Source organism: Mytilus californianus, unplaced genomic scaffold (assembly GCF_021869535.1).
Source record: "Mytilus californianus isolate M0D057914Y unplaced genomic scaffold, xbMytCali1.0.p SCAF_36, whole genome shotgun sequence".
Classification (NCBI taxonomy): domain Eukaryota; kingdom Metazoa; phylum Mollusca; class Bivalvia; order Mytilida; family Mytilidae; genus Mytilus; species Mytilus californianus.
In genome coordinates, this window is record NW_026262686.1 from 1,542,899 (window position 1) to 1,556,584 (window position 13,686).

The 13,686-nt window shown below is 36.2% G+C and overlaps 1 protein-coding gene across 1 annotated transcript in view; it reads left to right on the forward strand.

Moving 5' to 3' along the window:
- The window catches only part of LOC127736725 (uncharacterized), a 116,211-nt gene extending 105,008 nt beyond the window's left edge, over nucleotides 1-11,203 (forward strand). Inside the window, exons 9-10 of the mRNA XM_052247309.1 lie at nucleotides 5,946-5,990; nucleotides 6,923-11,203. Of these exons, the coding sequence (XP_052103269.1) occupies nucleotides 5,946-5,990; nucleotides 6,923-10,263 (3,386 nt within the window). The 3' untranslated portion in view covers nucleotides 10,264-11,203. The remainder of the gene's footprint in view (nucleotides 1-5,945; nucleotides 5,991-6,922) is intronic.
- Nucleotides 11,204-13,686: the final 2,483 nt, after the last annotated feature.

Sequence of the window (13,686 nt, forward strand, 5' to 3'; positions counted from 1 at the left end):
TTTTATCGTTAGTGTGATAATCTACAGCTATTTTTGTTGAGCCTGCGACTTTTTGTCGCAAAAGTCAGACATAGCGATCCTACATTTTGTCGTCGTCGGCGGCGTCCACAAATATTCACTCTGTGGTTAAAGTTTTTGAAATTTTAATAACTTTCTTAAACTATCCTGGATTTCTACCAAACTTGGACAGAAGCTTGTTCATGATCATAAGATAGTATCCAGAAGTAAATTTTGTAAAAAAAGAAACCTGTTTATCCGTATTTTATTTATAAATGGACTTAGTTTTTCTGCCAGTTAACATTACATTCACTCTGTGGTTAAAGTTTTTAAAACATAAATTTACTATATTCATAAACCATCCTGGATTTTTACCAAACTTGGACAGAAGCTTCTTACAATCAAAAGATAGTATCTAGAGGAAAATTTTTAATAATGTTTTCCCAATTTTCGTTGAGTCTGCGACTAACAGCAAAAGTAGGCGAGACACTGGGTTCTGCGGAACCCTTACGAATTTTTGTCTCGCCTTGACGGAGTACAAAAGCGAGACATAGGTATGCTGTTTCCAGCGGCAGCGGTGGCGGCATCAACAATGTATTATTTTGTGATTAGGTCTAGTTCATGGTGAACCACCATTGGTAGCTCAATGATATTTGGTATGCAGTTGTATTAGCATTGGCACATCTTATTACCATGGAGATTATTTGGCCCAGCCCCCTCAGTCAAGGTCTATTAACTTTGAAACTTTTCATAGTTTACATGTATTAGTTTGTGATTAGGTCAATTTATGGGGAACCACTAGTGGTAGGTCAATGATATTTGGTATGCAGTTGTATAAGCATTGGCATATCTCATTTCCATGGAGATTATTTGGCTCCGCCCCTTTAGTCATGGTCTATAGACTTTGAAAATTTTGCTAAGTTAACCTGTATTAGTTTGTGATTAGGTCAGTTCAAGGGGAACCATTAGTGGTATGCCAATGTTAATTGGTGTTCAGTTGAATAAGCATTAGCACATCTCATTTCCATGGAAAGTATTTGGCCCCGCACCCTCAGTCATGGTCTATTTACTTTGAAACTTTTGCTTAGTTTACATGTATTAGTTTGTGATTAGATCAGTTTAAGATGAAATGCTAATGTTAAGTCAATGATATTTGGTATGCAAATTTATTGGCATTTGCAATTATCGTTTTCATGGAAATTATATAGCCCCCACCCCTGATCATGGTTCATTGACTTTGAAACTTTTACATAGTTTACAAGTTAATGTTTGTGTTTAGGTTTGTTTAAAGGGAACGACTTATAATAAGTCAATGCGATTTTTGATGCAGTTGTATTAGCATTGGCAGATCTCATTCCATGGAGATTGTTTAGCCATGTACCTTCAGTCATGGTTCATTGACTTTGAATATTTGCATAACTTACATGTTAAAGTATTTCTATTTTAATTTCAACATTTGCAATATCGAAATTACAAAAAGGTGAGATATATCTCTGTGATAACAGTTTATTATTTATTATATTGAAATCAGTTACATAACATTTCTTGACATGTGCAGTTATCTTAGACATTACATAAGACTGTCTACAAATTATTCAGTAATGGTCGATTTAGCAGGTGAGACATTTCAGTGCACTCTTTTTAGTATTAGACCATTTATTTTTGGTGTAAGGAAAAACTTAATCATAATTTTAATATGAAAATAAGAATATATATGTGGTAAGATTGCCGATGAGACAACTATCCACCAGACACCAAATGACGTAAAAGTAAGTAAATATAGGTCACCATACAGCCTTCAACAATGAGCAAAATCCATACCTCAAAGTAAGCTATAAAAGGCACTGAAATGACAAATGTGAAACAATTCTAATAAGACTGATTTATGTATGAAATATGACACACAACCTGATTTATGTATGAGTTATGATATACAGCAAAAAATAATAATAACTGAACTACATGCTCGTGACTTGGGGCATGAACTTACATAATGTGGCAAGGTTAAACATGTGTACCGGTGTCAAACCCTCCCCTAACTTGGGACATGAACTTACATAATGTGGTGAGGTTAAACATGTGTACCAGTGTCAAACCCTCCCCTAACTTGGGACATGAACATACATAATGTGGTGAGGTTAAACATGTGTACCAGTGTCAAACCCTCCCCTAACTTGGGACATGAACATACATAATGTGGTGAGGTTAAACGTGTGTACCGGTGTCAAACCCTCCCCTAACTTAGGGCACGAACTTACATAATGTGGCAAGGTTAAACTTGTGTACCGGTGTCAAACCCTCCCCTAACTTGGGACATGAACATACATAATGTGGCAAGGTTAAACGTGTGTACTGGTGTCAAACTCTCCCCTAACTTTGGGCATGAACTTACATAATGTGATGAGGTTTAACATGTGTACCTGTGTCAAACCCTCCCTTAACTTAGGACATAAACATACATAATGTGGTGAGGTTAAACATGTGTACCGGTGTCAAACCCTCCCCTAACTTGGGACATGAACATACATAATGTGGCAAGGTTAAACATGTGTACCAGTGTCAAACCCTCCCCTAACTTGGGACATGAACATACATAATGTGGCAAGGTTAAACATGTGTCCCGGTGTCAAACCCTCCCCTAACTTGGGACATGAACATACATAATGTGGTGAGGTTAAACATGTGTACCAGTGTCAAACCCTCCCCTAACTTGGGACATGAACATACATAATGTGGCAAGGTTAAACATGTGTACCAGAGTCAAACCCTCCCCTAACTTGGGACATGAACATACATAATGTGGCAAGGTTAAACATGTGTACCAGTGTCAAACCCTCCCCTAACTTGGGCCATGAACTTACATAATGTGGTGAGGTTAAACATGTGTACTGGTGTCAAACCCTCCCCTTACCTCGGGCATGAACTTACATAATGTGTTGAGGTTAAACGTGTGTACCGGTGTCAAACCCTCCCCTAACTTGGGGCATGAACATACATAATGTGACAAGGTTAAACATGTGTACCGGTGTCAAACCCTCCCCTAACTTGGGACATGAACATACATAATGTGACAAGGTTTAACATGTGTACCGGTGTCAAACCCTCCCCTAACTTGGGACATGAACATACATAATGTGGTGAGGTTAAACGTGTGTACCGGTGTCAAACCCTCCCCTAACTTAGGGCATGAACTTACATAATGTGGCAAGGTTAAACTTGTGTACCGGTGTCAAACCCTCCCCTAACTTGGGACATGAACATACATAATGTGGCAAGGTTAAACATGTGTACCAGTGTCAAACCTTTCCCTAATTTGGGACATGAACATACATAATGTGGCAAGGTTAAACGTGTGTACTGGTGTCAAACTCTCCCCTAACTTCGGGCATGAACTTACATAATGTGGTGAGGTTAAACATGTGTACCGGTGTCAAACCATCCCTTAACTTGGGACATAAACATACATAATGTGGTGAGGTTAAACATGTGTACCAGTGTCAAACCCTCCCCTAACTTGGGACATGAACATACGTAATGTGGCAAGGTTAAACATGTGTACCAGTGTCAAACCCTCCCCTAACTTGGGACATGAACATACATAATGTGGCAAGGTTAAACATGTGTACCAGTGTCAAACCCTCCACTAACTTGGGGCATGAACATACATAATTTGACAAGGTTAAACATGTGTACCCGTGTCAAACCCTCCCCTAACTTGGGGCATGAACTTACATAATGTGGTGAGGTTAAACATGTGTACAGGTGTCAAACCCTCCCCTAACTTGGAACATGAACTTACATAATGTGGCAAGGTTAGACGTTTGTACTGGTGTCAAACCCTCCCCTAACTTGGGGCATGAACATGCATAATGTGGCAAGGTTAAACATGTGTCTAGTGTCAAACCCTCCCCTAACTTGGGAAATGAACATACATAATGTGGCAAGGTTAAACGTGTGTAAAGGTGTCAAACCCTCCCCTAACTTGGGACATGAACATACATAATGTGGCAAGGTTAAATGTGTGTACCGGTGTCAAACCCTCCCCTAACTTGGGGCATGAACATACATAATGTGGCAAGGTTAAACATGTGTACCAGTATCAAACCCTCCCCTAACTTGGGACATGAACATACAGAATGTGGCAAGGTTAAACATGTGTACCAGTATCAAACCCTCCCCTAACTTGGGACATGAACATACATAATGTGGCAAGTTTAAACATGTGTACCGGTGTTAAACCCTCCCCTAACTTGGGACATGAACATACATAAAGTGGCAAGGTTAAACGTGGGTACCGGTGTCAAACCCTCTACTAACTTGGGACATGAACATACATAATGTGGCAAGGTTAAACGTGTGTACAGGTGTCAAACCATCCCCTAACTTGGGACATGAACATACATAATGTGGCAAGGTTAAACGTGTGTACAGGTGTCAAATCCTCCCCTAACTTGGGGCATGAACATACATAATGTGGCAAGGTTAAACATGTGTACCAGTGTCAAACCCTTCCCTAACTTGGGGCATGAACATACATAATGTGGCAAGGTTAAACATGTGTACCCGTGTCAAACCCTCCCCTAACTTGGTACATGAACATACATAATGTGGCAAGGTTAAACATGTGTACCGGTGTCAAACGCGTCCCTAACATGGGACATGAACATACATAATGTGGCAAGGTTAAACGTGTACCGGTGTCAAACGCTTCCCTAACTTGGGGCATGAACATACATAATGTGGCAAGGTTAAACATGTGTACCGGTGTCAAACCCTCCCCTAACTTGGGACATGAACATACATAATGTGGCAAGGTTAAACGTGTGTACCGGTGTCAAACCCTCCCCTAACTTGGGTCATGAACATACATAATGTGGCAAGGTTAAACATGTGTACCCGTGTCAAACCCTCCACTAACTTGGGACATGAACATACATAATGTGGCAAGGTTAAATGTGTGTACCGGTGTCAAACCCTCCCCTAACTTGGGGCATGAACATACATAATGTGGCAAGGTTAAACATGTGTACCAGTATCAAACCCTCCTCTAACTTGGGACATGAACATACATAATGTGGCAAGGTTAAACGTGTGTAACGGTGTCAAACCCTCCCCTAACTTGGGACATGAACATACATAATGTGGCAAGGTTAAACATGTGTACTGGTGTCAAACCCTCCCCTAACTTGGGACATGAACATACATAATGTGGCAAGGTTAAACGTGTGTACTGGTGTCAAACCCTCCCCTAACTTGGGGCATGAACTTACATAATTTGGCAAGGTAAAACATGTGTACCAGTGTCAAACCCTCCCCTAACTTGTGGCATGAACTTACATAATTTGGCAAGGTAAAACATGTGTACCAGTGTCAAACCCTCCCCTAACTTGGGGCATGAACATACATAATGTGGCAAGGTTAAACATGTGTACCAGTGTCAAACCTGCCCCTAACTTGGGACATGAACATACAGAATGTGGCAAGGTTAAACATGTGTACTGGTGTCAAACCCTCCCCTAACTTGGGACATGAACATACATAATGTGGCAAGGTTAAACATGTGTACCGGTGTCAAACCCTCTCCTAACTTGGGAAATGAACATACATAATGTGGCAAGGTTAAACATGTGTACCAGTGTCAAACCCTCCCCTAGCTTGGGACATGAACATACATAATGTGGCGTAGTAAAACATGTGTACCGGTATCAAACCCTCCCCTAATTTGGGACATGAACATACATAATGTGGCGAGGTTAAACATGTGTACTGCTGTCAAACCCTCCCCTAACTTGGGACAGTGATGTAACAGTACAACAAAAGAACAAACAATAAAAATCAGTAAAAAAGGGCTTATCTCACCGGATCGATACAAAACACAAAAGACAATAAGTTCAATCTGAGAGTCCTGAGAGTACCATGTTCATAATTTTTTGTTTTTATTTTTTTAGATATTCTGATGGTTCCGGATGAAGTTATTCCTAAACATATACTAGGTAAGTTTATTGATGTAGAACATTGGAACATTACTTAATCCTACAAAAAAAATTAAGTCATCTATAGTACATATAACTGGAAAATACATATGTTTTGATTGATAAGGGCTCGTATCGAGGATACATGAGCTTTATACTTTTCGTGTTGTCATGTACGCACTCAAATTTAAGATTTGCTTGTAACATGAAATTAAAAATAAGGAAAATGATTTGCTTTTTTGGCATCAGTATTTATCATTTGTATCTATGACACAAAAAAATGTGCAAGCGGTGTAAGTTTTCTAGTTTGTATTTATCGACTCCTTTTATACTGCTTGTATTTTGACTCAAAGGTAGAATTCAAATTATTTGCATGTCACAATTCATTTTGGGGTCATTTAAAATATCTGCGACTCTGCGACACTGACTTGAAAACGTGCAGAAAATAAGTGCTTTGGAATAATAGACTAGGCACTTATTAATTTTGTGACGAAAACTATAAACAAACATAGTACATGCAGTGTGAACGTATAGAAGTTACTACAAAACATGAAAAATGTCACAACAATGATAATAAATAATAACATACTTGTCACGATAGAGTATTTTTCTTAAGAGGTAATACCACCACTGATATTCCCCTACTAGTCTTTGTTTAGCTGGCATTTAACAGTATGTACCTTTGATTTAAGTAAAGAAATACTTACCATTTAATTTTAAATTAGTTCATCAGTGAAAATTTCAAACCACATTTCCTTGCATAGAAGAAAAAAACCATCATCTTAAGTTTTAAAAATATTTTATTAGAACACTGAATAAAAAAAAAAACTATGATGCTTCAAAACACCCAAGATACATGAACATGACGAAACTGGATGTCACGTTTGTGGTATTACACCTTGAGGTTTGAACTTTAAATCGATAGTTAATTTATTGATTTTCATTTTTTACAGAGCAGTTCGAAAAACGCTTGGAACAGTGGAAAAAGGATGATCAACAGTTTGTTAGTACTGAAGCAGAGAAACATGTAATGCAAAAAGTTTTGACACAAAGTTCCGTTACCCTGGTGGGAAATTCTGGCACTGGAAAAAGTTTTCTTTCTAAACACATTGCCCTCATAATGATGAAACATGGCTATACTGTAATTCCATGTAGTAAACCTAAAGATATTGGAAAATGGTTTAAACATGGGAGGAAAACTTTGTTTGTCTTTGATGACGTCTGTGGCAGATATACTCTTAATCAACAAATTTACACTGACTGGAAACAAAGACTTGATCACATAATATCTCTTCTAGAAGACAAATGCTGTAAAATCATATCTACATGTAGATTGGAGGTTTACAAAGATGAAGTATTTAGCAATCTCTCTATTTTCAAAATGTGTAACATCGATTTAAGTTCACAAGAATTCAAACTTAGTGCTGCTGAAAAATTTGCTTTAGCTGAAGTGTACTTTAAGGAAAATACTGATGAAGTAAAGGAATGGTCAGACAAATATGACTTTTTCCCACTTTTATGTAGTTTATATCATAAACAGAACCTCCAGAAGAATGTAAGCATTACCTCCTTTTTCAGCAATCCTTTTGAAGTTTTCAAAGATCAAGTTGTACAAATGTATGGAGAAAGTGATGCTGGTAAGATGCAGTATTGTAGCTTAGTCCTTTGTGTGATGTTTAACAACACATTAACAGAAGAAAACTTGTCACCAAAAGAAAAGAAGATAGGAGCAGTCCTAGATGATTTACTAGAAGAATGTGAACTGAATAAAGGAACATCCATCAAACGTTTAAAGAAATCACTTGAAACTCTTGAAGGTACCTACGTGGTCAAGGAGGATAATAAATACAAAATAATCCATGATAAGTTGTTTGATTTCCTTGCCAAGTACTTTGGGGAGAAGCTGTTACAGATTTTCATTGATCATGCTAATACTGATTTTATAAGAGAGAGATTTCTTTGGCAAATAACAGATAACATGGGCACAGAAATAGAGTTTGTAATAAGAATACCTGATACCTATATAAATAGATACATAGATAGGTTACTGAAAGACTGGGAGAACGGTTTTGTTTGCAATGTAAGTGACAACAGAAACATGAAGTCTACTATATTTACTGAAAACTTCATAACACGTTTAAACCAACTTGATCTATCAAAGCAGGAAGAACTTGTTTGTACTAAAGATATTAACAATAAAGATATAGCACTTTCAGGAAGTTGTTATATGGGTACAGTTGACCTGGTTAAATGGTTGATAAGTAGGAATACTAACATTAATTATTGTAGAGAGGATGGTTGGTTTCCTTTATTATGGGCTAGTCAGGAAGGACATGTTGATGTTGTTAAAGAACTGTTACAACATTCAGCTGATGTCAATAAATGTAACAATAATGATGCATCACCTCTGTATATAGCAAGTCAGAATGGACATGTTGATGGTGTTAAAGTACTGTTACACCATTCAGCTGATGTCAATAAATGTAACAATAATGATGCATCACCTCTGTATATAGCAAGTCATAATGGACATGTTAATGTTGTTATAGAACTGTTACACCATTCAGCTGATGTCAATAAATGTAACAATAATGATGCATCACCTCTGTATATAGCAAGTCAGAATGGACATGCTAATGTTGTTAAAGTACTGTTACAACATTCAGCTGATGTCAATAAATGTAGTAATGATGGAACCCCACCACTACAGATTGCTTGTTACAACAACAGGATAGAGGTTGTATATGTACTTCTTCAGTGTGATGATGTTGATATTAATCTCTGTAATGATGATGGATGTTCTTCACTTTATTGGGCAAGTGAGAATGGACATGTTAATGTTGTTATAGAACTGTTACAACATTCAGCTGATGTCAATAAATGTATAAATAATGGTGTATCACCTCTGTATATAGCAAGTGAGAATGGACATGTTGATGTTGTTAAAGAACTGTTACCATATTCAGCTGATGTCAATAAATGTAACAATAATGGTGTATCACCTCTGTCTATAGCAAGTCAGAATGGACATGTTGATCTTGTTATAGAACTGTTACAACATTCAGCTGATGTCAATAAATGTAACAATGATGGTGTATCACCTCTGTCTATAGCAAGTCAGAATGGACATGTTGATCTTGTTATAGAACTGTTACAACATTCAGCTGATGTCAATAAATGTAACAATGATGGTGTATCACCTCTGTCTATAGCAAGTCAGAATGGACATGTTGATGTTGTTAAAGAACTGTTACAACATTCAGCTGATGTCAATAAATGTAGTAATGATGGCCACCCACCATTACAGATTGCTTGTTACAACAACTGGAAAGAGGTTGTACATGTACTTCTTCAGTGTGATGATGTTGATATTAATCTCTGTGATGATGATGGATGTTCTTCACTTTATTGGGCAAGTCAGAAAGGACATGTTAATGTTGTTAAAGAACTGTTACAACATTCAGCTGATGTCAATAAATGTAGTAATGATGGAACCCCACCACTACAGATTGCTTGTTACAACAACAAGATAGAGGTTGTACATGTACTTCTTCAGTGTGATGATGTTGATATTAATCTCTGTGATGAAGATGGACGTTCTTCACTTTATATAGCAAGTGAGAAAGGACATGTTAATGTTGTTAAAGAACTGTTACAACATTCAGCTGATGTCAATAAATGTAACAATAATGATGCATCACCTCTGTATATAGCAAGTCAGAATGGACATGTTGATCTTGTTATAGAACTGTTACAACATTCAGCTGATGTCAATAAATGTAACAATGATGGTGTATCACCTCTGTCTATAGCAAGTCAGAATGGACATGTTGATGTTGTTAAAGAACTGTTACAACATTCAGCTGATGTCAATAAATGTAACAATAATGGTGTATCACCTCTGTATATAGCAAGTCAGAATGGACATGTTAATGTTGTTAAAGAACTGTTACAACATTCAGCTGATGTCAATAAATGTAGTAATGATGGCCACCCACCATTACAGATTGCTTGTTACAACAACAAGATAGAGGTTGTACGTGTACTTCTTCAGTGTGATGATGTTGATATTGATCTCTGTGATGATGATGGATGTTCTTCACTTTATATGGCAAGTCAGAAAGGACATGTTAATGTTGTTAAAGTACTAATACAACATTCAGCTGATGTCAATAAATGTAACAATAAAGGTAAAAATTCTCTTAATGTAGCACAGGAGCAAGGACATATAGAAATAGAACAATTGTTAAAAGGAAAAGGAATAGATCAACATTTATGTCAAAATGATCAGTGAACATGGTGAAGGATGTTTTTTTTTTTTTTAGAATTTGGACATTTTCATACATGTATCGTAATTCATTTATTTAAAACCTCATAAAGCTGAAATTAGTTTATGGTTTGAAGTATCAACACTAGCCTATACTTCTATTAACCTTTACCTGTTTTGTTTTTTGTTTTTTTTTCTCTCTATTCTATTGTTAGGTTGCTGTCTATATTAACAAATCTCTTTTTATACATATATACATATCTTGTTTTAAAGAACTATTGGAAAGATTTTAGTGAAAATACTGTTAAATCAGATAAGGTAACTAACTCTTGGCTTGTTTTTCAATTAACATGATTAAAAAAATACAGCAAATTATTTGGAATTGAAAGCATTTAAAGATAGACCAGCAGTATGAAAGATAGGTGCACACCCTCTAAAAACAGAGACGGATGGATATGCAAAAAAACAATTATATAGATAAATCACAAAGGTTATGTTGGATAAAGTTGAAGATGAAAAACATTGTATATGTGAATGTCCTCGTTATAATCTCTTGAAAAAATAGTTCTATAATATCATTTGTAAAATTGTCAAAATGTTAAACTCAAATGCCAATTTCAAATTGTCTTTTTATTCAAGAAAACCTAGAGGTATTAAAAATTATTGGAATGCATATATTAATGAAAACTATCAATTTAGTACAGATATTTTTATATGTAACCCATTAAGAATATTTGCTTATCTGTTTTATTACTGCATGTTTACACACATGTTTATGGCTTTGGACTAGCTTAACATTTAGTTGATTATATTCATATTTATATATGATTGACAACAATATTTTTGTCAATTATGAAAAATCATCGTATTTTACTACTTTAATCCCATGGGCTATTTAAATGGAATAAAAATATCTTATTATATCGTAATATCTTGTACATAAAAAGTCATGAAAGTAGACAGTTTACACTGCCTTTTTTGAGTTTTACTTCTGCATTCATATCTCCATGACTTTAAATACTAGTATCAATACTGAAAGTGGCGTTAAACACCAATCAATCAAATCAAATCTCATCTCCATGTCTATAAGTACTAGTATCAATAGTGCTGAAAGTGGCATTAAACATCAATCAATCAAATCAAATCACATCTCCATGTCTATAAGAACTGGGATCAATAGTGCTGAAAGTGGCGTTAAACACCAATCAATCAAATCAAATCACATCTCAATGTCTATAAGTACTAGTACTAATAGTGCTGAAAGTGGCGTTAAACATCAATCAATCAAATCAAATCACATCTCCATGTCTATAAGAACTGGGATCAATAGTGCTGAAAGTGGCGTTAAACACCAATCAATCAAATCAAATCACATCTCCATGACTATAAGTACTAGTACCTATAGTGCTGAAAGTGGCGTTAAACACCAATCAATCAAATCAAATCACATCTCCATGTCTATAAGTACTAGTACTAATAGTGCTGAAAGTGGCGTTAAACATCAATCAATCAAATCAAATCACATCTCCATGTCTATAAGAACTGGGATCAATAGTGCTGAAAGTGGTATTAAACATCAATCAATCAAATCAAATCATATCTCCATGTCTATAAGTACTAGTACCTACAGGGCTGAACGTGGCGTTAAACACCAATAAATCAAATCACATCTCCATGACTATAAGTACTGGGATCAATAGTGCTGAAAGTGGCGTTAAACACCAAACAATCAAATCATATCTCCATGACTATAACTCTGGGATCAATAGTGCTGAAAGTGGCGTTAAACACCAAACAATCAAATCATATCTCCATGACTATAACTCTGGGATCAATAGGGCTGAAAGTGGCGTTAAACACCAAACAATCAAATCATATCTCCATGTCTATAAGTACTGGAATCAATAGTGCTGAAAGTGGCGTTAAAAATCAATCAATCAAATGATATCTCGATGTCTATAAGTACTAGTACTAATAGGGCTGAAAGTGGCGTTAAACACCAATCAATCAATCAAATCACATCTCCATGTCTATAAGTACTAGTACTAATAGGGCTGAAAGTGGCGTTAAACACCAATCAATCAATCAAATCACATCTCCATGTCTATAAGTACTGGGATCAATAGTGCTGAAAGTGGCGTTAAACACCAATCAATCAAATCAAATCACATCTCCATGTCTATAAGAACTGGGATCAATAGTGCTGAAAGTGGCGTTAAACACCAATCAATCAAATCAAATCACATCTCCATGTCTATAAGTACTAGTACCTATAGTGCTGAAAGTGGCGTTAAACACCAATCAATCAAATCAAATCACATCTCCATGTCTATAAGAACTGGGATCAATAGTGCTGAAAGTGGCGTTAAACACCAATCAATCAAATCAAATCACATCTCCATGTCTATAAGTACTAGTACCAATAGGGCTGAAAGTGGCGCTAAACACCAATCAATCAAATCATATCTCCATGTCTATAAGTACTAGTACCAATAGGGCTGAAAGTGGCGTTAAACGTCAATCAATCAAATCAAATCACATCTCCATGTCTATAAGTACTAGTACCTATACGGCTGAAAGTGGCGTTAAACATCAATCAATCAAATGATATCTCGATGTCTATAAGTACTAGTACTAATAGGGCTGAAAGTGGCGTTAAACACCAATCAATCAATCAAATCACATCTCCATGTCTATAAGTACTAGTACTAATAGGGCTGAAAGTGGCGTTAAACACCAATCAATCAATCAAATCACATCTCCATGTCTATAAGTACTGGGATCAATAGTGCTGAAAGTGGCGTTAAACACCAATCAATCAAATCAAATCACATCTCCATGTCTATAAGAACTGGGATCAATAGTGCTGAAAGTGGCGTTAAACACCAATCAATCAAATCAAATCACATCTCCATGTCTATAAGTACTAGTACCTATAGTGCTGAAAGTGGCGTTAAACACCAATCAATCAAATCAAATCACATCTCCATGTCTATAAGAACTGGGATCAATAGTGCTGAAAGTGGCGTTAAACACCAATCAATCAAATCAAATCACATCTCCATGTCTATAAGTACTAGTACCAATAGGGCTGAAAGTGGCGCTAAACACCAATCAATCAAATCATATCTCCATGTCTATAAGTACTAGTACCAATAGGGCTGAAAGTGGCGTTAAACGTCAATCAATCAAATCAAATCACATCTCCATGTCTATAAGTACTAGTACCTATACGGCTGAAAGTGGCGTTAAACATCAATCAATCAAATCATATCTCCATGTCTATAAGTACTAGTACCAATAGTGCTGAAAGTGGCGTTAAACACCAATCAATCAAATCACATCTCCATGTCTATACGTACTGGGATCAATAGTGCTGAAAATTGTGTTAAACATCATTCAATCAAATCAAATGATATCTCCATGACTATAAGTAATGGTTTCATTTTA